Source organism: Crinia signifera, chromosome 12, assembly GCF_055691185.1.
Source record: "Crinia signifera chromosome 12, ASM5569118v1, whole genome shotgun sequence".
Taxonomy (NCBI): Eukaryota; Metazoa; Chordata; class Amphibia; order Anura; family Myobatrachidae; genus Crinia; species Crinia signifera.
In genome coordinates, this window is record NC_139228.1 from 57505906 (window position 1) to 57531975 (window position 26070).

Sequence of the window (26070 nt, forward strand, 5' to 3'; positions counted from 1 at the left end):
TGGGGGCAGTATGCGCAGGGGCGGACAGTGTGGGGGCAGTATGCGCAGGGGCGGACAGTGTGGGGGCAGTATGCGCAGGGGCGGACAGTGTGGGGGCAGTATGCGCAGGGGCGGACAGTGTGGGGGCAGTATGCGCAGGGGCGGACAGTGTGGGGGCAGTATGCGCAGGGGCGGACAGTGTGGGGGCAGTATGCTCAGGGGCGGACAGTGTGGGGGCAGTATGCGCAGGGGCGGACAGTGTGGGGGCAGTATGCGCAGGGGCGGACAGTGTGGGGGCAGTATGCGCAGGGGCGGACAGTGTGGGGGCAGTATGCGCAGGGGCGGACAGCGTGGGGGCAGTATGCGCAGGGGCGGACAGCGTGGGGGCAGTATGCGCAGGGGCGGACAGCGTGGGGGCAGTATGCGCAGGGGCGGACAGCGTGGGGGCAGTATGCCAGGGGGGGAAAGCGTGGGGGCAGTATGCGCAGGGGGGGACAGCGTGGGGGCAGTATATGCAGGGTGGGCAGTGTGGGGGCAGTATATGCAGGGTGGGCAGTGTGGGGGCAGTATATGCAGGGTGGGCAGTGTGGGGGCAGTATGTGCAGGGTGGGCAGTGTGGGGGCAGTATGTGCAGGGTGGGCAGTGTGGGGTATTATGTGATGGGAGGGCAGTGTGGGGTATTATGTGCAGGGTGGGCAGTGTGGGGGCAGGATGTGCAGGGGGTGGACAGTGTGGGGGCAGTATGTGCAGGGGGGGACAGTGTGGGGGCAGAATGTGCGGGTGGTGGTGCAGGGTAAGAACGGGAGCGGAGGGTGCTGCCGGGCGAGAAGGTGCCCGTCGAAGGAGTGGTGGGGGGTGTTTTGTTCCGCCGGGTAAGGTGGGTGGTAAGAGCAGGTGACGTAGAGGGTACCCACCGGACAGGTGAGAGAGGAGGGGGTGCCGCTGGGTGTACCTGATACTTGGGCTGTCTCACACCCAGTCCGCAGCACATGCTGATCCTGCCTGCAGTAGGAGGAAGGAGGAAATGGAACTCAGTGTATTGACTCCTCCCACTGATCACTGCGGGTCACGTGGGTGTGATGTCATCACAGGTCCTTTAGCCCACTATAATTTAGCATCTACCGTACGGCGGCCGCCCCAGGCCATACTTCTTTAACCTTCTGTCGGTACTATGAGGCTGTTCGGGAGCCTCCTCGTTTCCCATGGCAGAGTGGCCCGGCGGATGGGGCTGGGGCCCCGCTCCAGGCTGGACATGCTGCGGAACCTGCTGACGGGGCTGGTCAGACATGAGCGTATAGAGACAACTTGGGCCCGTGCGGACGAGCTGCGCTTCTATGCCAACAAGGTACCGAGATGATCTGGTGAGGAGTCTCCCCACCTCAGCCTGTGTTATGTGATGTGACACATAGAGGGTGTGGACGGAAAGCGCTAGTGTCTAGGTTGACACCAAGACGTCGACGTGCACTATGTTGACATTGACAAAAGGTCAAAATGCAGTAGGTTGATGCTGTGGAAATTTCGACACAACCACAATATCAACACATTAATGGTTGACATTCTTTTTGCACTTTTTTGTGTCCATGTTGACACCTGTCAACATGGGCCCCCTGTTAGTGTGGTGCCCTCACTCACATGGCTCGCTACCCTCGGCACACTATTGTATTCTCCATCCGTGCCCAAGTGGATGGTAGGATATAAAATACTGCGGTACATACCTGATGCGTTTCTTATGGCGGGTAGAAATCTGTCCATGGGATAGTCACAGGTACAGCATTACAATACTGACGCGTTTCTTATGGCGGGTAGAAGTCTGTCCATGGGCTAGGCACAGTTACAGTGGTACATACCTGACGCGTTTCTTATGGCGGGTAGAAGTCTGTCCATTATGAAGTGAGGTTGGGTCTGGTTGGGCATAGAGATAAGATATAGATGTGGCTTTAGACCAGTGGTCTCCAACCTTTTTTGGGTCGGGAGCTACTCGCGACAAAATAAACCGCCCGAAGAGCTACTAAAGTAAAAAATGTTTAAAAATCTGCATAATATCAAAAAAATGCCCTTTACACATAATGCCACAAACCGTAATGCCCCTGACACATTAGGCCACACACTGCAATGCCCCAGACATAATATGGCACACACTGCAATGTCCAATATGTCACAAACATACCTCCCAACACTGTAGGTAGAGGAGAAGAGACATCCGCGCGTGCCAAAGGCACGCGCCAAAAATTAGAGGGTTCAGCTACTACCGTGGAACTCCTGCGAGGCTACATCCCCCATTTTTTCCGCTATGGGGGCATGGTCAGCTCTCTAAGAGCTGTAGCCACATGGGGTGCGGCCATGGAAAATGGGGGTGTGATACACATATGCCCTCAATAGTGCAGTGCCAGATACACATGACCCCAATAGTGCAGTCCGTGATACCCATTATAAATATGCCCCGCACCGTGATGCTCCATTATACAAATGCCCCACACTGTGATGCTCATTATACATATGCCACACACCGTGATGCTCATTATACATATGCCACACACCGTGATGCTCATTATACATATGCCACACACCGTGATGCTCATTATACATATACCACACACCGTGATTCTCCATTATACAAATGCCCCACACCGTGATGCTCCATTATGCATATGCCACACACACAATGCCCATTATGCATATGCCCAACAACGTGATACTCTGTTATACAAATGCCACACACCGTGAAGCTCCATTATACATATGCCCCACTGTGATGCCCATTATACATATGCCCCACACCGTGATGCCCAATACACATATGCCCCACACCGTGATGCCCATTATACATATGTCACACACCGTGATGCCCATTATACATATGCCCCACTGTGATGCCCATTATACATATGCCACACACCGTGATGCCCATTATACATATGCCACACACCGTGATGCTCATTAATTAATAATCATCAAGGTATCTGGGGCATATGCCACACACATGATGCCCACACATGATGCCACACACATGATGCCCATTATACAAATGCCCCACAGCATGAAGCTCATTATTAATGAGCATCAAGTGTGTGGCATCATGTGTGTGGCATATGCCCCACACACCTTGATGATTATTAATTAATGAGTATCAAGGTGTGGGGCATATGTGTAATGGGCATTATTTGTGTGGCATATGTTTAATGACTCACTAAACATATGCCATACACATGATGCCCATTATTCCTCAAGCAGTAAACAGTTGCGCACACACGGTTTAAAAAATAATAATTACGTAACGGAGTTCAGCAGAGGCTGTGGCGCAGGAGTTAAGCAGAGGCTGGGGCGCAGGAGTTCAGCAGAGGCTGTGGCGTCGATAAGTGCGGCATGTTGGGGACGTCAGGACAGGAGGGCACACTGCCACCAAGCGAGGAAGCGCTACGCGGCAGGAGGTCACTGCCGCCGCCAGGTCCAGAAACGCGGCATTACAGTAACTCACTTTCTGACCTCCTGCCGCCAAGCAAGGACGCGCTGCGCGGCAGGAGGTCACTGAGCCCCGAGCTACTGTAAAACACCCGGCGAGCTACCCGTCGCTCGCGAGCGACGGGTTGGCGAACGCTGCTTTAGACCAAATGAGTTGATCAGGTCACCAACTAAGACCCAGGACAGGACTATGTTGCAAAGGCAGAATAAATGTGTCTGCAATGCAGAAGCCGGCCACAAGGCCAAGAAGGGTGAGGACCACCAAAGCCAACAGAAAGGGGGCCCGGGACTGGAGTCTATTGAGTATAATTTGTTTGTGTTCATTCTAGCACCCTGCACCATTCAAAACCAGTGTAGTTCCTCTTCCCTGCCTGGGGTGTTGCTAACCGTTGTGGGGGTTTGTAGCATAGTCTGGTCTGTATCTCAATACTGTGCTTGAAGTACTTGAGCACACAGTGACACCACAGGCAGGAAAGAGGAGCTGCATGGGTTTTGAAAGTTGCAGGGTGCTAGACTGAACACTATTTGGTCAGGGTTTCTGTAGGGTGTAGTTACCAAAAGCCAAATTGGAGTTAATGAAGGACTGTGTGACCTTATTATTTGGATGTTGGAGCTGCTGTTGGCACCTTTCTTCCTGCCTGGGAATGGACAGACCCCACCCAGGTTCCTCATGTCAGCTGAGCAGTGATGTCTGATGTCCACCAAGTGGTGCCAGTCTATACGTTGTGGGAAATGTAGCTCTGGGTGGGATCATTTCCATCTCTGGGTTCCCGTGTGGAGGGATTAGAAAGGATTGGTGTCTTACATTAGCGTCGCTCACTATGTCATTGGTTTTTGTTTCAGATCATCGATTATGCGAAATGTGGTGATACAGATCCGAAAGCCATGAAGATGGCGGATTTCTGGCTGACGGTACGTTAAATGATGTCATTTACAACAATGTGAGATGATTTACTTAGTGGTTCCGGGTGTTATTTTCAAAGTTTAATTACCCCACTCCAGAGCTACATTTCCCACAATGCACAGACTGACACTGGGCACTTTTTATGCTACATTGGATGTCAAAGATAACCACAAATATTACATACATTTCAGTCTTTCTCTCATGAAGTTTCTTATTTATTGGACCTTTTTAGAGTCACCTCAGTCTTCGCCCCATCCCGCCCTCCTCAGTTCTGTCCTCACCCCTGTACTGTCCCACCCTCCCGTTTCCTTTCTCCCTTGCACTGGGATCTGTTGGAACATGCCGAGAGGTGGGACCCACTGTACCCCAATTATTATATAGATAAGGGATTGCTAAGGTCAAGCTGGCACTTTTGAATAAGCAAAACCCTGATTCTTGTAGGCCAGGTTTGGGATATTTATTGTTACCTCTAGGTGCGAGGTGCTCATCAGTGAGGGGAACATATTTAATTTTGAAGGGCATATATTGGGGGTTATTTAGAGTTGTTGTGTGAATTCACAAAGCGATTGATTATTGAATCATTGCGCACGCTTACAGATCATAGCGCCCATGTGCGAGGCCAAACAGCGTAAAAAAAAAATCTGCAATTTATTTTTTGCATTCCCCTCACAGCTTGACTACCACAAAACTGACATTTGGGGGTGGTAACTGGGCATCTTCTGGGAGTGTCAGAAAACATGGAGTGTACCCACATAACTCAGAATGTGGCTGTATGCTCAAAGGGGGGTGTACCCCTCCCCCCAACTTCAGCACATGACTATATGCATGCAGGGATGTACCCACACACCCCAGAATGTGGCTGTATGCACACCAGCCAATTCGGGCACGTGGCTGTATGTACAGGAGTCAATAAACAGAAGCTATGAAAATGTAAATCCTATGGTATCATCCTGCACCCACGTCGGGGAAGCTGTGCATTGTGTGCGGTACGGCGTGGAATTGGTGTCCTCTGCCACATAGAGCTGTAAATCACACGGGCCACTGGTGCAGCCACTCGGGCCGCTGGTGAACACATTAGTATCATGCCAATGATTCTCTCTTTTCTCCTAGGAGAAGGATCTCATTCACAAGCTTTTCAAGGCCCTGGCTCCCCGCTACAGTTCAGATAACGGCAACTATGTAACGGTGTTCCAGATACCGACCCGAGAGCAAATGAACATTGCCAAGATGGCTGTCATAGAATACAAAGGAAACCCGCTCCCACCACTACCAGTCCATAAGAAGAACAACGAAAAGAGCCTTGTAAACCAGCTGTTGTTGGGCTATCGCCTAGAAAATGCTCTGCCGACATCTGCGTAGGCCTCAGATAACATCCTGTCGCCCAGGAGATTTATTTTTATTTTTTTTGGAGGGGGGGGGGGGGTGTTATTCCATACATCCTGTGTTCACTCCTCGCCCACCCGGACATGTTTATTTCCTCATTAATAAAGCTATATTCCCCAAGGATTACCGAAATTGGAAATGATTCCACACATGGGAAACAAACGTTGGAGGCAAACCAATGCGTTTGTCTCCAGGTCTTGATGATGAAATGACTTGGGTGCCTCCCATCCTTTATCATTGTTAATCCTGTTGGGTGAATCTAATACAGTACAGAGGGTGAGATTTAATAGGATGAGAGAATCAGAAAGTGAGAGATTTCGTAAGAAATCTCCAGGTTTTTTTAAAGCGGCAATCATTTACACCTCAAAACCAGTTTGGTTGTGCAGTGTAAATGATTGCTGCTTTAAAAAAAACTGGAGATTTCTTACCAAATCTTTCACTTTCTGAATCTCTTATCCTATTAAATCTCACCCATTGTGTTGAACTCTTGTTTTGGCTTTTCCCATAAATCACTTTTTCAAGAAAGCTCTCCTCGGACGTGTCAGGTAGCATTTCAGGAATGTCTCTGGAAAATCGGTGATTCCAATATTGTTCTGTGTTGTGCTGCTTCCTCTATAAATCATTGTGTTCCTATGTTACCTATGACCTTTATAGTAATTACTGGCAGCGACTGAGGGTAGACTGATTCTGCCTGACCGTGGTTTGTATAATGGATGTGATCTCAACGAACGCTGATATTTGCAGCAGTCTCATACATGTTGCATCTCTTTCCAGCAGCTGCACCATATATCTTTAACATAGAATTTGGTTTAGTATTGGACGGCAGATAAGAACCACTTGGCCCATCTAGTCTGCTCCTTTTATAAAAATGTTACCTCAAACCATATCAGATCCTTATTTATTTGTAACGATATCAATATGCCTATCCCAAGCATGTTTAAATTGTACTGCTGTATTTGCATCTACCACCTCTGATGGGAGGCTATTCCACTTACCTACTACTCTTTCTGTGAAAACATTCTTCCTCACATTTCCCCTGAATCTTCCTCCCTCTAGTGTCAGTGCATGTCCTCGTGTTCTGTTGCTCTTCTTCCTGTGAAGAATGTCTCCCACCTGCACCTTGTTAAAGCCCTTGATATATTTGAAAGTTTCTATCATGTCCCCCCTTTCCCTTCTCTGCTCTAAAGTATACATATTAAGATCTTTTAGTCTTTCCTGGTACGTTTTGTGATGTAGGCCATGCACCATTTTAGTTGCCCTTCTTTGTACAGTCTCTAATGTATTTATATCCTTCTGGAGATATGGCCTCCAGAACTGAACGCAATACTCTAGGTGAGGTCGTACCAATGACCTATACAGTGGCATTATTACTTCCTTCTTTCTTTCTACTGCTGATACCTACAGACTGTCTCTACAGAGAGTCACAAGGTTGACAGTGTCTAGGTTGACATTAACCAAAAATCTACACTTCAAAAGGTTGACATGAGTTCTTCACGTTTTTGGGAAGGCTCAATGTAAACCCTCAATTAGCGTAGGGTGAGCGAGCTTCGGGCACTTGACCGTTCTCTATCATAGCCCACGTGGATCGTTATTCATAAAACAAAAGTCCAAAGAAAGAAAATAAATTGGGAAAAACTCATGTCAACTATTGCCATGTCGACTTTTTGCTTGCCAACCTAGTGCATGTTGACCTATTATCCACCTAGACACTGTCGATGTACCATCTGTACACATTCATGGGCAGTACGGATGGTGTAATGGTTAGTATTACTGCCTCACAGCACTGAGGTCATGGGTTTGATTCCCACCATGGCTCTAATTGTGTGGAGTTTGTATATTCTCCCCGTGCTTGCATGGGTTCCTCCAGGTACTCTGGTTTCCTCCCACAATCCACAAATATACTGGTAGGCTAATTGGCTTCCAACAAATTAACCCTAGAATGTCTGTGTGTGTGTGTGTGTGTACATGTGATAGGGAATATAGATTGTAAGCTCCACTGGGGCAGGGGCTGATGTGAGTGTTCGAATATGCTCTGTATAGCGCTGTGGAATATGTGTACGATATATAAGAAACTGTTAATAAGTAATAATAATAATATATCCACACAGAAGAGTACATCGGTTCCAGGCCACATAATGCCACAATGAAGAGATTACTCGCCCAAGTAAAAATGAACCTTGTTTATGAATTCTGTACAGACTGGACGCGGGAATCGTGAAGTGTTTGGAAAGAATCACTTGAGTCTTTAGAAAATAATAAATGACGTCCTCCTGGAGGCATCGGCCAGGAATGGCACAGTCAGACAGGTATTTACACCCCCGCCTTGGTGAATCCAGCGAGCGTCTGTATTGGCAGGAAATGGGAAGGGCACAGGCTCAGCGTCACAGCCAGATGTGCAAAATATGAACATAGATATCCACGCCCTCAATGTGTAAAGCTCTGCCAACCTCAACATACAGTACATGGCCCTGTCTCCCTGAGAATTGCCTTCGCCAAGGCAAACGATCATAAGGAGTAAGGTCTGATTTGCTTCAGTATGGTCTCGTAGGTGATGAACACAACCATGTTGACGGGGAAGGCTCTGAGGCAGTTCAGGGAGAGTCCTTTAAAGAGCACCGTGGGCCCTTCCTTCCGGACACTGTCCGTGATGCAGTGAATGAGTCCTCGGTACCTCTGTTGTGTGACTCCGTCCACCTGCAGTCGAGATTTAATCACGTCCATTGGTGTGGCTAAGCCCCAGGCCACCACTCCAGCGAGCCCACCGGCCAGAAGGATGCCCATTAGTTCTGTAAGATAAAGCGGAGGACCTTGTTAAGTGAGTCTGTCTCTTGCATGCAGTAGACAGAGGCTTTTGTACAAAGGGAAGGGGATTGTCACAGGCGGAAATTGTTGTGTAATTGGATTCAATAAGGGATTATGTTTTCTAGACCAACATTAGACCAGTTATAGGTGAGATTCCTTACAGGTACTGGGTTGTCGGTGCTCCCAAATAGTTCAGCAATAAAGCTAAGAAAAAAGGGGGGTTGTTCAGAGATGAACAAAAGCCAAAACAATGTAGGTTTTTGGGGCACACTTGTAAGAATTAAATGAAAAAGTGAGGCTGAGTGAATTAAAATGTAACTTTTAATACACCTATTAAAAAGAAGAGGAGAGAGTGCAGTAGAGGCTGCTATGTTGTTTGCCACGGTGCCGTCTTATCAATCTACTAGTAACTGACATCAAGGTGAATGGCAGAGCCTGATGAAGGCACCATGCTGTACTGGTTTGGGCCTGATTCTGGAGAAAGCAAAACAAACACCTGAGGTAATCTGGGCTCTCCTGGTGTGAGATGGACCCTGAGGGTTAAATCTACTAAGGTGGGAGTTCTGTTGAAGGTGGGATGTTATCCAGAACAACCAATCAGATTCTATCTTATCGTCAATCTAGAAGGTGCTAAATAAGTAGACTCTGATTGGTTGCTATGGGCAACATCCCATCTCCATTACAACTCCCATCTTAGTAAATGTGCCCTGAGACGTATGCTTGGGGTGATAGTCACTAAATTAATTCACAAAGACAACAGCCTATCAAGTGATCACTGTCATATATACTCTTAGGTATAACCAATCAGACCACAGGGCTCGACCAAGGGTATCCGGATGAGAGGACAGTGCCTAGATAGACAGTCAACAGGTCGATATTGACAAAGTCGGCATGTCAATAGTTGACACATGAAAATGTTGAAATTAGTTTTACTTGTTTGGACTTCGATTGGGAAAGCTAAAGTGACCAGAAGCTTAGCAAGTGAAGCACTACACTAATTGGGGATCCACGTTTTCATGTCAACATTGACACCGAAAAACTCTGGTGATCTTTTCACGCGAATTCCCCCCATAAATGAGAGGAGCAGATTAGCCTTCTATGATATAGAACTGGGGTAGACAACTCCAGTCCTCGAGAGCTACCAACAGTTAATGTTTTCCAGATGTCCTCACAGAAGGGCAGATTTATTAAGCTTGTGAAGTGATAAAGTATTTTATCACCGGCCACTCAGCTCCTAATTGTGAAGTTAGAGGCTTGGTTTGAAAAATGACAGGTAGGAGCTGATTGGCCAGTGATAAAAAAAATACATTTTATCACTTCATCGAGCTTAATAAATACCCTACAATCACAAGTGAAGTCATTAGCTCCACCTGTGGATCATTTAAAATGTGTCAGTTAATAATGATTACCCCTGTGCAGCAGCTAGGTTGTCTGGAAATTGTGAACTGTTGGTAGCTCTCGAGGACTGGAGTTGGCTACCCGTGATCTAGGACATATCTGAAATCTGAGTTCATATCATCTATCCCACCTTGCCTCATCCTGGCTGGCTCTGGTTACCAGTTGCTGTACATGAGAGCGGTCCCAGCTGGCAGGTGCTGGGAGCAGTTACTGGGACGGGGAAGGACAATGGAAGACAGCCAGTAGTTTTCCACTCATTAATATTCAGCATTTCCCGAGGATACGGTTACACAGTGAATGTTCCCTGCTTTCTTGAAACTGACATTTGAGTAGTTCCCCAGCAGGCTACGTACACTACAAGTGTTGTACACAAGCAATACCGCCCCCCTCCACCGTGCTGTCGCATTTATCTAAGGACAGTCCTGATTTTATGTGGCTGGAATGAGAATTCATCTCACGTTCCAGTAACATGACCACCCACCACTGTCTGCAACAGCAAAGCTGGGTACCCACTGGCAGATCCATCCTGCTGATGTCACACCTGGGTGAGCGCGCACCTGTGCATTGAGCTACCAATCACCCTCAGCGCCTGTTGTGGGTTTACGGACAGCCTGCGGATCGCACGTACACACAGCGCGATGCAAAGATATATATTGATCATCGGCTGTGTTGCACAGCCGGCGTGATATGTCTGTGAACAACGCAGTACACAAACATCCCTGATACACACTGTTCCATCGATATATCGTCTGTTTGGTTGATGAAATGCAATATGAAGGTATAGTCGGAAATCTCGCACTTATCTCCCGGAGTACTAAAGTCTTGGGGTGTCTACATGGTGCAGAACCCCCAGCTCCATAGTTATATATCAGAACTTGCCTTCTGATGCCATCATCAATTGGTGTTAGCAGTCTATGGGCCTGATTTAGCATGGAATGCTAATTATAGAAGCCGCAAGTCAAGTGATTACCGTCCCACTGCATGTGCGCAGCGTTCGCATTGTTTGTGCTCAAACAAAATAAGAGACTGAAAATACTTAGCGATCGCATAGTAGTCGCAACTTGACTAGGTACTTATGTATTATCTGGGCTCCCATGTTAAATGCACCCCATTTTTTCATACTCCTACTATCCAACTACGCATGGAGTTGATTTTATATAGTGTGGCGAGCACAGCGAGCCACCGTGCCCGAAGCGTGGTGAGCGCAGCGAGCCCCGCGAGGGGACGCGGTCTCATAAGAAAAACGGAAGTCCAGATATTACATAAGTACCCTTGACTATAACAGGAAGCCGGCATTTGGGGGTGGAAACATGGCGTTTCCTGGGTGTGTTTGAAGAAACGGAGGCGTGCCCAGGCATTTTGAGGCAGGTCTCTGACATCAGCGAAAACTTCCAGCCCGTCTCAGTCACAGATTAGTGGCAGCCTCAGCGCTACTCCCATCTGTACAGGTACACGTCCATGTTCTGGGATTTGAGAATAGATCTGCGAATGCATTACAATCTGCGATGTATTTGCAATTTTGCTGTAGCGGGTTTTCTTTCTGTCTGGGCGTCGGCTTTTATGCTCACAGTCAACGGCCTTTTCTCTAATTATCAATCCATGCTGAATCAGGCCCTATGTACCTGCGTATTTCTCCTGTCTGGCTTGGGATGCACCTGAGTCTCTCATATTCAGTGCCGCACCAATGTGTGCACCCCGGTCCTGCAGCTGCCATGCCTGGTGATATGCCATACAGTAGGCAGTATATGTATGGGGCGTGTGCAATCACAGAGGAACCGCTGGCCAATGGCAGCACAGATGAGGCACCATGTAGAACGGTGAATGTAGTTCTGGAGGGAACAAGACACATTCAAATCATTTCCAGTGCTAGAATGATCAGAATTTTGGCCTAACAATCCCCCCCACCGTTAGGACATGTAGGTTGCAGGACCATGAACCCACACTTGGCGAACCAGCAACGTATTCTTCATTAAACAGATCCTCCAGTTCCTACTGGGCCTAAGACTAGAGCTCTGGTTCTCATGCAAAGTAAGCAGTCAGGATGAGCCAGCAGAGAGGTGCTGCAGCAGCCATACCCACTGTCCAGAGGTCAGAGATAAGGTGTTCCAGTTGGGGGGGGGGGGGGGGGGGTTGTATGTGTGTGTGTTAGTATCAGTGGTTAGAGGGAATAAATGCAGATACTTATTCTGTTTGTCATATGTTGCCTATTCAACATGTACCTGAATGCGTCTGCTCCACTGGTGCAAACCATTCCCGGAACACAGCGTACGACAGGAAGTATGTGGCAAACGAGTGGCAGTCTCTGAACATGAGGGCAAAACACCCTTTATACAGGCCAAAGAAGCCTTCCTCCCTCACTATGGTCAGCAGACAGTGGACAGGGCCTGTGTACTTTGGGCGGGCCAAGAGCGAGCTTGTGCTGGAATGGTGAGGCGACACCTGCGTCTGTAGCCGGACCTTCGCCATGTCGGCAGGTGATGACACCAACACCTAAAAATAGAGAACGAAATTCATCACACCTGGGATTTATCACATGGCTTATTTAGTGGGATAGTAAGACAGTGTGGGTGGAGCTTCTAGGAGGGGTGGAGCTTGAGCCATATGAACGAAGTCTGGTAAGTCACCGCCACCCTTCAGGCTGAGAGCAGAGTATGCAATTAACAGTGATGTGCAGCTGTGCCCATCAGTGGTGCTTACGGGACCCCAACATAATTGGAACTGGGGGTGCTGTAATGTGGCATAAAATAAACTGGGGCACTGTAATATGGAATAATATGAACTGGGGCACTGCAATGTGGCATAATATAAACTGGGGCACTGTAATATGGCATAATATGAACTGGGGCACAGCAATGTGGCATAATATAAACTAGGGCACTGTAAGGTGGCATAATATGAACTGGGGCACTGCAATGTGGCATAATATAATCTGGGGCACTGTAAGGTGGCATAATATGAACTGGGGCACTGCAATGTGGCATAATATAAACTAGGGCACTGTAAGGTGGCATAATATGAACTGGGAAATCCTAAATGTGGCATAATATGAACTGGGTGAGGTCATGTAAAGTAGGGAACTACTATGGGCCATAATATTTTCTAGGGCATTTCTATGTTTCAAAAAAATTCAAAATTTCAATGGTTTAAAAAAACTGCTACAAGGAGGTGTCTCTCTAGCAGCATTGTGGCAGGGGCACTGCAACATGTTGCTATGTAGCTCACAAAGTTCTGGTTAAACCCCTGCCAGCCGGTACTGTCGCCAACCATACATAACATAATGTTAATAGGTTTGGCTGTCGAACGGATATCAGATAGTAGATATGTACCTGCACTCCTCCAGCCGCGTAACCAGTCAGGAAAATATCCAGCTTTGACGGTTTGGCATTCGCCGCGCCATATTTCAGCTTGCACAGGTGATGCAGACAATTCCTCTGTACCCCAAACACGACTGACGAGCTGACGGACACCGTAGAAATGGGCATGGACATCCCTTTGAAGAATCCAGACACCTTTGTGAGACAAGGAAACATTAAGGTCGCGGTAAAAGCAGCTTTGTACAGTAAGCGGGTAGCAGACGCCTCTTACTTTCTCCACTTTGTACGTAGAGCGGATGCAGTGCCAAATCCCAGTGTAGCGCCTCTGGGTCTGAATTCGCACCTAGGACGGAGAAGAAAACTCAGTAGTTGCAGGATGTTCATATGGGTACAGTAAAGGTGGATTGTACATGGATTAGTGGTGGGGAAGAAGGGTGGAACTACTGTAACAAGCATTTATCTAAAAATAAACATAAATTAAAATGCTTACTGGCTAATGCAAGAAGCTTAGTGAGTAAAATCGGGGAGCTTGAAACGGTGATCAGTAGGGATGACTACGACATCATTGGTATTACAGAAACATGGTGTAATGAGTCGCATGACTGGGCATTAAACATGGAGGGATATACACTCTACAGGAAAGACAGGGAAAATAGAAGGGGCGGGGGTGTGTGCCTATATGTAAATAATAACTTAACATCATGTGAGAAAAATATGAGCACAGACCTGGAAGACGACAACTCGGAGACAGTATGGGCAGAGATAACCGACAATAATAAGAAACCAAAAAACAAATTTATAATAGGGGTATGCTATAGACCACCAAATATAAATGAAAGGGAAGAGTCTCTTCTTTTAAACCAAATCAAACAAGCATCAAATCAGGGTCAGGTATTAATTATGGGGGATTTTAATTTACCCGACATTGGCCCTTATTCTGGTTGGTGCGGTCAGAGCCGCACACGGGGCTCCGACCGCACAAACCAAGGGCCGCCCACCAGACGGATCGCCACGGCCGTCCGTACACGGACGGCTGGCGATCCGCATTAAAATGGTGGAGGCTACGCCTCCACCATGGTGGGAGCTGCCCCCTGCATTCGATGGTCGTCGACCATCGAAGGCAGGCCCGCACGCCGCGGCAGCTCCCGCAAGCTAAGACCACACGGACAATCGTCCGTGTGGTAGCTTGTATGGGGGCTGAAAGCTGACATCCGGCGACGTCAGCTTTCCGCCCCCATGTCATGGTAATGAGGGCGTCATGCCCTCATTACCATGCATACGCCCCGCGTTTGCATGGGAACGCCCATGAAACGCGGGGCGTACACATAGGGAAATGAGGGCATGAAGCCTCTCACGCCCCTATACGCCCCCTTTGCGGCGGACGAAATACGTCTGCGGCGAAGGGGGCTGCACATGCGCAGATTGACCTCTGCGCATGTGCAGAGTCCAAACATCGGCGGTACGGCCGCACGCGGGCCGTACCGACCGAATCAGAATAAGGGCCACTGATTGGGAAAACGAAACAGGTAAATCAGCAAGAAGCAATGGGTTCTTAAGCTTACTTAAAGACCAGTTTATTACACAAACGGTAGAAACTCCAACTCGTGATGAGGCGCTCTTGGACTTAGTATTAACAAATAACACAGACTTAGTTTCAAACACAAAAGTAATTGAACAATTAGGGAATAGTGATCACAATATGGTTTCACTGGAAATCAACTTCAGTAAATTACATCAAAAAGGAACTGCAAAAATACTAAACTTCAGAAAAGCGAACTTTGAATTATTTAGGGAAGCCCTAACAGGAATTGGGTGGGAAACGGTTATGGAGGGAAAAAATGCAGAGGAAATGTGGGATACTCTAAAAAAGGTGCTTGATTCACTAACTATTGAATACATTCCTAAAGTAACTAAAGGTAAATTCAACAAAAAAAAGCCACCATGGTTGGACAAAGAAGTAAGGTCAGCTATCAACAATAAAACCAGAGCCTTTAAATTCTATAAAAATAACTTGAATGAGGAGGCATTCGCAAAATACAAAGAATCAAACAAAACTTGTAAAGGGGTAATCAAAGCAGCTAAAATATTATATGAAGAGTGCATAGCCACTGAAAGCAAAAACAACCCAAAGAAATTTTTTAAATACATAAATAGTAAACGTTTAATTAAGGAAAACATAGGCCCATTAACTGATACTAGTGGAAAAAGTGTTACTGAGGACAAGGGAAAAGCAAACGTGTTAAATGAGTTCTTCTCATCAGTATTTACTAAGGGAGAGCAGACTGTGGAACGAACATTTACCACAAACGGGACAAATAAGCCAGATCTCATTGTGGATTTCACGCCGAAAGAATTAATACTGAGGCTAAGCAAACTCAAAACAAATAAGTCACCAGGGCCAGATGGGATTCATCCGAGGGTATTAATGGAATTAAGGGATGAACTAGCTACCCCCCTACATTATATCTTTAGCAAGTCACTATCGTCAGGTATAGTACCAAAAGATTGGAGAATAGCAGAGGTAGTGCCAATATTCAAAAAAGGAAAAAAGGAAGATCCCGCTAATTACAGACCCGTTAGTTTAACATCAATTGTGGGTAAACTATTTGAAGGATTTTTAAGGGATAGTATCCAGGAATATTTAGATCATCACCTTCTACTCAGTACTAACCAACATGGGTTCGTGAAAAATCGTTCATGCCAAACTAATCTACTAGGGTTCTATGAAGAGGTTAGCAAAAACCTCGATAATGGAAATGCTGTAGATGTGATTTTCCTAGATTTTGCTAAAGCATTTGATACTGTCCCACACAAGAGATTGATTAATAAAATGGAGAACCTAGGATTGGGTGAAAATATCTGCAGATGGGTAGGGAATTGGCTATGTAATAGAGAACAAAGAGTGGTTGTGAATGGTGCCGTATCAGATATGATACCGGTACTAAGTGGAGTGCCCCAGGGTTCGGTTTTGGGGCCCATTTTGTTTAACATTTTTATTAACGATATTGGGATAGGGTTACTCAGCAATGTATCCATCTTTGCGGACGATACAAAACTTAGCAAAGTCATCAAATCACCAGAAGATGTCACCATGCTTCAAAATGATCTTGCAATTCTAGATGAGTGGGCAAAAAAATGGAAGATGAGGTTCAATGTAGATAAATGTAAGGTTATGCACCTTGGGAGACACAACCAGTGTGCAAGTTACAACCTTAGTGGAGAGGAACTGGGTAATTCCATACTTGAAAAGGATCTAGGAGTCCAAATAGACAGCAATCTAGGATGTAGTGCCCATTGTAATGTAGCTACAAAAAAGGCCAACAAAATTCTGGCATGTATTAAGAGGGGAATGGAAACTAGGGACTCAAGGGTAATTATGCCACTATATAAAGCATTGGTGAGACCTCACCTAGAGTACGGAGTGCAGTTCTGGGCCCCACACTATAAAAAGGACATCATAGAATTAGAAAAAGTCCAAAGGCGAGCAACAAAGCTTATTAGGGGAATGGAGAATTTAAGCTACGGGGAGAGATTAAGCAATTTGGGACTATTTACATTAGAAAAGAGACGTTTAAGGGGGGACATGCTCAACATGTACAAGTATATCAAGGGCCAATATAAGGAACTGTCACACACCCTATTTTCTACTAGAAAGGAATCTAGGACGCGAGGGCATGAGTATAGATTAGAAGAAAAAAGATTTCATTCAGCTAGTAGAAAGAATTTCTTTACGGTCAGAACAGTCAAACTCTGGAACTCTCTTCCCGGGGAGGTGGTAACGGCTGGCTCATTAAATGCGTTCAAGGCAAAGTTGGACAAACATTTACTGGAGAAAAACATCCATGGGTACAAATAAGAAATATAATTTGTCTGTAAAATACCAGAACCAACCAAATCAGCAATGGATATCTATACCAGGTTGAACTAGATGGACGCAAGTCTTTTTTCAGCCTTACCTACTATGTAACTATGTAACTATGATGCCACGGGGGAAATGTAATAGAGTGAGAGAATCAGAAAGTGAGAGATTTAGGAAGAAATCTCCAGTGGCAATCATTTACACTACAAAATTAAACTGGTTTTGCCGTGGAAATGATTTCCGCTTTTAAAAAATAACTGGAGATTTTTTTACCAAATCTCTCACCCTATTACATTTCCCCCCATATTTCCAAAAAATCCCCATAAATATAAAGCACATGCGAATACACCAGGCGCCACATTAGAACCCTTCCTGTCATTTGGGTTTTTTGGGGGGGATCCACGCATCTGGGACTAGGGCAAGTTATTATTATTATTATTATTATTTTATTTATAAGGTACCACAAGGAACAATACAGGGAGGCAAAACTTAATATTACAGTAAATAAATAACAAAAATAGAGTACAGGTAAAAAGAGCGCCACAATTCAATACACAGTACAGCTTAGATGCAAGTTGTGAGGACGTGATCAAAGTACTACTAGGGCCTGGTGGCCAAAGATGGAGACGAGTATGTGGACGAAGATGGTCGCTGAGTGTTTGAGTGTGGGAGAGCTGTGAGGGAAATGTGTAGAGAAGGGGTGTGGTATAACACCCCGACAGTCGAGATTCCGACAGGCATTAGCCTGACTTCGGAATCCCGACTGCACAGCGGGGGAGCACAACGAAGCCCCCTGGGGGCTCGCTGCGCTCACCACGCTGCGGGCACAGTGGCTTACTGCGCTCACCACCTATTTTATTCTCCCTCTATGGGGGTTGTGGACCCCCTCGAGGGAGCAGTCGGGATTCAGACGTCGGGGTAATGACTGTCGGAATCCCGACTGTCGGGGTGCCGTCTGGCACCCGTAGAGAAGAGGTCTTTGTCAACAGGAGGGAAGAGTGCCCTGTTCTGAGGAGCTTCCAATCTAGTAGGAAGATGAGACAGACAGAAGACATGAGGTGCATGCAAGTGAGAGGTGGCTTAAAGCATGAGGCAGGGGATCGGAGGACCAGCCTCAGGACTAGGTTATGCAGCGGAAGGGTACGCTTTGATGAATAAATGAGTTTTCAGTGCCGTTTGAAGATTTGCAAGGTCGGGGAGAGTCTAATGGAGTGAGGAAGTGCGTTCCACTGAAGGGGTGCAGCACGGGCAAAGTCCTGAACTCTAGCGTGGGAAGCAGTGATCAGGGTGGAGGAGAGACGGCAGATGTAGTGACAAGATTCCCTAATGACTCACAAAGACTGGGCAGGTTTTCCCAGACTCTTTCTAAACCCTGATCCCAGGTCCTGCCCTGTCCTCCAAAAAAGTGGGAGGGGCTACAATGAGGCGAAACGCGTTGTCTATCCCAACACACTTGGCAGCAGATATACTTGGAGAGAGTGCTAGCCAATCTGCTCCTAACAATAGCCCCCCTCCACCATATTGCTTGTACCCCTGTAGAGAATGTGTAGACTTCTATTCATTACAGATTCCGGCCAGGACAGCAGGCACACGTGCACACACACACCTGTATGAGGAACAGATACATCAGGAGATAATTACCTTTACAGTGTCCAGGGGGTAGCCCACCATAACTCCGCAAGCCCCTATAATATAGACACATAGGTTTTAGTGCAGATAGTATTAAGGCAGCACAACCTTCATCTCTCCTGTAAATATGATGTTCCTGTCATTCAGCTTCTGTATCTGTGATCTGCTGTCCCAATAATTACAGGTATTTTCCCTTATATTTGGGGTGATTCAAACCTGATTGCTCAGGTCTGAATTCGCCCCCGGTCCCGATGACGGGGTTTGCGCATGCTCAAACATGTGCAAAAACGGTGGGCGTAGCCCTGTGAATGAAGGTGTGCCTCTGCATCCTCGGGGGCGGGCGGCTGACATCACATGGCGTCATCTCCCGTCCCCTGGTCGGCGGATAGCGGGCATCTGAATAGTGAGTATGTCTGACTTTTCAGAGCGAAGGCTGGAGAAATCATTCGATGGTGAGCGACCATCGAATGATTTCTCCTCCGTGCGTCCGCAGGCGAGCAGATGTATTAGCGTACACATCCTCTCGCATGCTAGTGCAGCCAGTCTGAATCTGGCCCATTGAGTGCGCAAACTAGAAGATGGCTGACTAATAGCACAGAAGATGGGAAGTTGCTATGGGCAACCAATCAGATTCTATCTATTATCCATAAAGTGCTAAATAAATAAGTAGTAGAATCTGATTGGTTGCTATGGGAAACAACATCCCATCTTCAATAGAACTCCCATCTTGGTAAATACACCCCTTTGCATCTATGGGTTCTATGCACTAAGAATTGGAGAGAGATAAAGCAGAGAGATATAAAATACAAACCAACCAGCCCCCAACTGCCATTTTTCAAACATGCCAGGTGACATGTCAGTTATGGGGCTGATTGGCCAGTACTTTATCTCCATCCACTGGGCATCACGGATGGTGTAATGGGTAGCATTACTGCCTCACAGCGCTGAGGTCATGGGTTCAATACCCACCATGGCCCTAACTGGGCGGAGTTTGTATATTCTCCCCGTGCTTGCGTGGGTTTCCTCCGGGTACTCCGGTTTCCTCCCACAATCCAAAAATATACAGGTAGGTTAATTGGCTTCCAACTAAATTAACCCTAGAATGTCTGTGTGCGTGTATATGTGGTAGGGAATATAGATTGTAAGCTCCACTGGAGCAGGGACTGATGTGAATGTTCAACTATACTCTGTAAAGCGCTGCGGAATATGTGTGCGCTATATAAGAAACTGTTAAGTAAATAAATAAATACTCTGGATCTCTCTCCTTAGTACATAAACCCCCTATAACCAGGGGTGCCTATTGCCTGATTTATTTTTTGTGTTAACCTTTTGCCCACCAATCTGCCTATAGCCACTCTATAATGGTTTCTTTACATGAGACATCAGTGCCTCGTGCCTCACTGACATGAATCATGCACAGGCATTAGACAGGCAGCAGGAAATCTTTCAGGACAATAGGATTACAGATAATGATTGCTGACCAGAAGTGTAGATTTTAAGGTGACAGAAATCCCAGTTGGAGAATTTCTGTCCAACACCATTATACATCAGATAACCTTGGAAATATGCAGCATCTGTACACATGAATGGCTTCTGTGTCACCGTGATGTCAGGAAGGAAAAGACAGCTTAATAAAATCAGCTTTACTGGACTGGATATGTGCCACTGCTAGGGTAATGCGCTGAAGCTTGGTCTGAGCAAGCCGATAGATGATATAGGACGGTCACATGATACAGATGGTCCTCTCTGGGCTGGAAGGTTAAATGTCCATTTACAGATGTCACTGTTTGTTATTTGATTTTTACTGTATGTATATATATATATATATATAAGCAGTCCAATAACGGAGGCACACAGGAGGTAAATGGCAGAAAAACGTGTATTCAGCAAATGATCAAGCGCTTTCGGGGCTCTCCCCCTTCCTCAGGATCACAGCCCTTAACAGTGCAACCAAGTGAACAACAAGAACACTTGGTTGCACTGTTAAGGGCTGTGATCCTGAGGAAGGGGGAGAGCCCCGAAAGCGCTTGATCATTTGCTGAATACGCGTTTTTCTGCCATTTACCTCCTGTGTGCCTCCGTTATTGGACTGCTTGTACTTATTTATTGGAGTGCACCCAAGCTATTGAGAATTTGACTGGGAGTGCCGGCATATAGAAGACTTTATATATATATATATATATATATATACACTTTATAAATCCAATGCACTCACAGTTTTTAGTGAATTCCAAGGGCGGTGCTCCCATCAGGCACCCAGCAATTGCCAAGTCCAAATTATATATGCCCTGGACCCTTGGATTATATATAGGTCAATCCCGTTCAGTCAAGGGATACTGTACCCAGCCCACCTCTGTCAGGGGCCCCCCGGCAGTGACATCACTAGCCCTCCTGATTCCTATCCCAGTGTGTAAAGGTCCATACACACTGGCCGACTTTCCCCCTGCCCAGCGTCGACGGAGGGGGGAGGATTGCATTGCATAGTGGAGCGCTATGCAAAGTCGTCCTGAATGCCGCTCATCTGCTGGTATAACCAGCAGATGAGCGGCTTTCCCGGCAATGTTGCGGGAGCGCGCAGCAGCGCTCATCGCTCATCGCTGGGGCATACACACTGAGCGGCTTTCAGCTGAAAGCTACTCAAACTGGGTGTTTTGAGCGACTTTCAGCTCAAAGTCGCCCAGTGTGTATGGGCCTTTATAGAGAGTACATGACTTTTAATCAGTCCACACATGTGGATGTTGCTTGGAAAATGGGCCATTATCGGAACATTTAAAATCCTTCTGTTGCCATGGTGTCTCTGTGATATTATCAGCTTCTATTTAATTCAAAATGGTGACCTCCAGTGTAGTTGTGCTCAGCCTTTTATACCCAGGACACTAAGGGCCTGATTCAGAGTCACATGTTCTTAATAAGGATAAAACAGATTAAGGCCACTGATCCAGAACATTGTTCCCTTGTGCTTGGTATTAGCTATTATGATTGCGGTATGAGAGATATAATAGTTCACTATCCATCTGCAAGCCGAGTCGCACCCAGAATTTTGTACCCGGCTACAACCTGGGTGCGACCCGGCTTCCGAACCCATTCACACTAGAGTCCCCACCCGGCATAATGCCAAGCGGGTGATGTCATTGGGAGGTGGGGTTGGGGAGGCGCTGGGAGATGAAAGCATCTCCCAGCGCCGGCTTTTCGCACTGTAGTGAACGGAACCTGGGTCGCATCAACCCCGTTCCCCGGTTACACTACACAGTGACCCAGGTTGAACCCGTGTTCAACCCTGGTCGCTACCTGGGTAGAAATGCCGGGTCTCACAACCTGGGTTATTTCTACAGGGAGCGTTTCCACCTGCCTAAAATCCCGGGTTTTGCGCGCTCCTGCACAAAAACCCGGGATATTTAGGCTAGCGGAAAAGGGGTATTACAGAGCTGCTGTAAGCCACAGATTTGCCCTTATTCAGAGTCGATCGCTGCTCAACGAATTCGCAAATCGAGTGATTATCGATAGATTGTGCAGGCGCGAGACCAAATAGCTACAGAAAATAAGTATGGAAAGTGGCCGTAGCTTGACCGACAGGAGGTCGCGTACATGCAGAAATTCTTAAATAGATTGTAAGCTCTAGGAAACAGGATATGCGCTCCCTTCTCTTCACTGGCTATTACTGTAGTGTTAATCATGTTAATCATTCCTTATAAATGATATATTTCCCTGTCCGCACACCTGTGAGCCCCCTGATTGGGGGAATTCCGCAGACTGATCTCCCGGACACTCCCAGTGTTTTCCTATTCGATAATCGGCCATGAGAATTCGCGGCTGTGCAATCAGGTCTGAATGCCCCCCCCCTGCCCCAGTGTAGAAGGATGCAAAGAATCGCCATGTGCTCTGTGGGACTTGGCAGGACAGGGGGACACCAGGACTGGCCATTCGGGATGGCTTAATGCAGTTGACTTGCTTAGACATATACTGCAATATATATATGTATGTATACACTCACACACACACAGCTTACCTCCAACAGCTCCGGCGATGAAGTCAGCCATCTGCCAGGCTCTCTCAGCCTGACACACGTCCCCGCTCAGCTGGTGGCTGATCTCTCGCTGCCTTTATACTCCCAGAGCCTCCTGGAATAGGAACAGGAGACAGCGGGGACAGGGGTTATACACTGAGCAATGACAAGGGTAAATGAATACCTACAGTACCGGCCACGGGTGTCACAGGTCAGGTGACTGTTGCAGTGTTATAAAGGTAAAAGCTGCTACTGCTGCTGCCTATAATCCCTACACAGCAGCCGGCTGATCTCCAGCCATACATTGTGCCTGTATCTGTTACACGCCCCCTTCCTCACTACACGCTGGTCATGGAGCCCAGTGGCCAAGTGCACAGATTGCAGCACAAAGACATCGCAGTGTCTGTTACATCTGACCTTCACTTTGGTTCTCTGTGTCCCAGGCGGAAGAGTTACATTGTGTACATGCACATACATAATAAATAACGTTATTTATATAGCATTTTTCTCCAAAGAGGACTCAAAGTACTTCACATTTGCATTTAAGAACACAACGACAGAATAAACCTAACAGGAAAGGGAGCTAAGCATTGGGATGTACTTTTAAGGATATAAAGGGACATTAGTGAAACGTGTGAGTTTTGAGACTTGTGTGTGGAGGGAGCACGTCAACATTTGGAACAAAAAACATGCATAACTCATGACTGTCGACTTTCCCAACCGCCAATTCCCTTGTGCACAATGGGTGGGGGGATCAGGGCCGGCGCCACCACTAGGCAGTGTTAGGCATTTGCCTAGGGCGCCGGCCACTGGGGGGCGGTAGTTGGGAGCAGGGCAGGAGGGAGAGCTGGAGGTCTGGATTAGCGGGCAGGAAGGAGTGCTCGCTGCGCTGTGTGCAGTTCAGTCCCGGTGCATGTTAACTGACATTTTCCTCCACCCGCACCGCGTACAGCCGCTCAGCCGGGCAGCGTCTGAGGGTGAGCCAAGTGCTCAGCGCTGCCCGGCTGAGCGGCTGTACACGGTGCTACTGCGCATGCGATGGTGATCGGGACAAGAAGATGGAGGGGCGCTGGCGGGGACCAGCAGCAACGTGCCTGTGGCTGTGACAGGGAAGGTGGTCTCTCTCAGCTCTGAGCCCCATAGCAGCTACACTCCCTGCACCTATGGTAGCTATACCCTGTATATAACACATGTGGCTGTGACAGGGAAGGTGGCCCCTCTCAGCTCTGGGCCCCATAGCAGTTGCACCTATGGTAGCTACACCCCTGTATATAACACATGTAACTGTGATAGCATACCTCCCAACTTGTGTCCGGATGAAATAGGGACACTCGCGCGGCGAAGCCGCGCGAGTGCCCGAAAAGGGGGCGGGGTGTATGCAAATGAGGGCGCGGCTTATGCTAATTAGCCGCAACCTCATTTTCATACGAGAATAGACGCTGTGCGCATGCGCACAGCGTCTATTCTACTAGATTGGGGGGTCTCCCAACTGCCACCCCCCGCAGCGGGACAATGCCTGCCGCGGGTGGGACGTCGGGACAGGACCCGATAAAACGGGACTGTCCCGACGGAATCGTGACAGTTGGGAGGTATGTGATAGGGAACATGGCCCCTCTCAGGTCTGGGCCCCATAGCAGCTGTGCCACCTGCAACTATGGTAGCTATGCCCTTGTATATAACAATTGTACTGTGACAGGGAAGATGGTCCCTTTCGGCTCTGGGCCTCATAGCAGCTGCACCGTCTGCTCCTGAGGTCCATAGTGATATCACATATTACGGCACAGTAATACCCCTTTCACACCAGAAGATGCAGGGACTTACCCGGGAATATTGTCCCTGGATCATGCAGGGACATTCCCGGGTTGGCCCCTTTCACATCGGCCTAGTCCCTGCATTTTCTGGTGTGAGGGGGCAGCGGGTGGTGGGGTCCGGGGTCCAGGCTGCCCGACAAATAGCTCTACAAGCGTACTGCCGCCTCTGCCGGATCCCCGCCGCCCAGAGCCTGGATCCCTGGACCTCGCTGCCCGGACCTCACCGCCCAGATCCCTGGACCCCGTAACGCGCCACCTGGACCCCGGAACCCTCTGTTCAGATGGAAGCAAGCCGGGATGCAGGGTAAGTACCTTTCACACTGGCCTGTTTCCCGGGGTGATCCCGGGAGCAACCCTGCTATCTAGCAGGGTTGAATTCCCAGGAAATTTTCTCTGGAATTTGGCCAAGGAACCTTGCACACCAGCGCTAGTCGCGGGTTGTTCCCAGGGCCAACCCGGGAATTCAGGCAGAAGGTCTCCCAGTAGTAGAAAGTTTAGATGTCAATATTTATACTGGGCTATATCTCATTGGCCTTTCACCTTGTGCTGGTTCAGCAATGTGTAAACTGACCGCACTCCGAAGCCACAGCAAAGGTGACTGCACTGAACATCACTGACCGCAGCGCAGCATACTGGGGCCAGAATCGGACTGTAAGTTCAGAAACAGGAAAACATCTACAGCTCGGTCCACACGGAGCAGATCCATAATACTGACCAGCTGGAAGAGGAGATAAGGAAACATTTATGTTTGTAAAGTTTTCAGCAAAAAAATAAAATGAACATGTTGTTATAGGAATACTCACTGCCCCCCCCCAGATCCTGCGCCCTAGGCAGCTGCCCAATAGTAGGATCTGAGTGCAGTATGTGAGGATGCTGCCTCAGATCACCATCACCATTCGCATTGTTTTCCGACACCTGCCAGCCTGCGTAAGGTCCCTTATAGCACCCATACACGCTGTAATACGCTCCACCCACCCCTCCCCCTACATCTGCCCCTTTTACCAGGTGCGGCAGATCCCGATTAGGAACCCATGAAAGTTGGGAGGTATCCTCTCCAATGCACATCTACCCTTATGTCTTTTATTCCATGCCTATACCAAACTGTGCCATGAACACCTTTCAGTCTTCGGCCCTCCCCTTGGCCCTGAGGTCATTGTCCTGGGAGACGTGGGAACATTTATAGTATTAGTTATTACAGGCCCTCTTTTGTTTCCACATCAGATCACATGCAATGCCACCTCTAAACTAGACTCTGATCTAATGACATTCTCACCTACCCCGGAAACATTGTGTAACAGGCTTCTGTTTTTCCCAATACACTCTGAATATTGAGGTTGATTGAACACATCAACAAATGCAGGAGCCAATTATCTTATCTCCTGGCACCAATTCTGCCGCTGTTTGTGTGTGGTCTTTGGGACAGTTGTGGTCTATTATTCAGCTAAACATATCTGTCTGCCCTCTGGTGGGAAATTATTGGCATTGCAGCTTTGTTATATAGCAAACTGTTTCAGGGACAGCAGTGAATA

At 47.6% G+C, this 26070-nt stretch overlaps 2 protein-coding genes across 3 annotated transcripts; one reads left to right on the forward strand and one right to left on the reverse strand.

The window, feature by feature from the left end:
• The first annotated feature begins 1058 nt into the window (after positions 1–1058).
• LOC146050401 (large ribosomal subunit protein bL17m-like) lies at positions 1059–6609 on the forward strand. The gene is made up of 3 exons (XM_083167398.1): positions 1059–1324; positions 4282–4350; positions 5453–6609. Exons 1-3 carry the CDS (start codon positions 1151–1153, stop codon positions 5699–5701), a joined length of 492 nt encoding a protein of 163 aa, XP_083023524.1. The 5' UTR covers positions 1059–1150; the 3' UTR covers positions 5702–6609.
• A 1281-nt stretch (positions 6610–7890) lies between these two features.
• LOC146050400 (solute carrier family 25 member 47-like) lies at positions 7891–25307 on the reverse strand. 2 transcript variants are annotated; one of them, XM_083167397.1, is made up of 7 exons: positions 25160–25307; positions 22734–22845; positions 18740–18783; positions 13511–13582; positions 13252–13434; positions 12145–12415; positions 7891–8511 (listed from the first exon to the last, which is right to left on the reverse strand). In XM_083167397.1, exons 2-7 carry the CDS (start codon positions 22762–22764, stop codon positions 8231–8233), a joined length of 882 nt encoding a protein of 293 aa, XP_083023523.1. In that variant the 5' UTR covers positions 22765–22845; positions 25160–25307; the 3' UTR covers positions 7891–8230. The 2 variants fall into 2 exon arrangements, with proteins under 2 accessions (XP_083023523.1, XP_083023522.1); XM_083167396.1 differs by lacking the exon at positions 25160–25307 and having other exon boundaries at positions 22734–23090.
• Between the last annotated feature and the right edge of the window lie 763 nt (positions 25308–26070).

Coding starts and splice junctions, on each gene's coding strand:
- LOC146050401 (XM_083167398.1), top strand. CDS start 1,151: ATGAGGCTGTTCGGGAGCCTCCTCGTTTCCCATGGCAGAGTGGCCCGG. Junction 1,325..4,281: donor TGCGCTTCTATGCCAACAAG/GTACCGAGATGA, acceptor TTTTTGTTTCAG/ATCATCGATTATGCGAAATG. Junction 4,351..5,452: donor TGGCGGATTTCTGGCTGACG/GTACGTTAAATG, acceptor CTTTTCTCCTAG/GAGAAGGATCTCATTCACAA.
- LOC146050400 (XM_083167397.1), bottom strand. CDS start 22,764: ATGGCTGACTTCATCGCCGGAGCTGTTGGAG. Junction 13,435..13,510: donor CTACGTACAAAGTGGAGAAA/GTAAGAGGCGTC, acceptor TGTCTCACAAAG/GTGTCTGGATTCTTCAAAGG. Junction 12,416..13,251: donor ACGCGGCTGGAGGAGTGCAG/GTACATATCTAC, acceptor CTCTATTTTTAG/GTGTTGGTGTCATCACCTGC.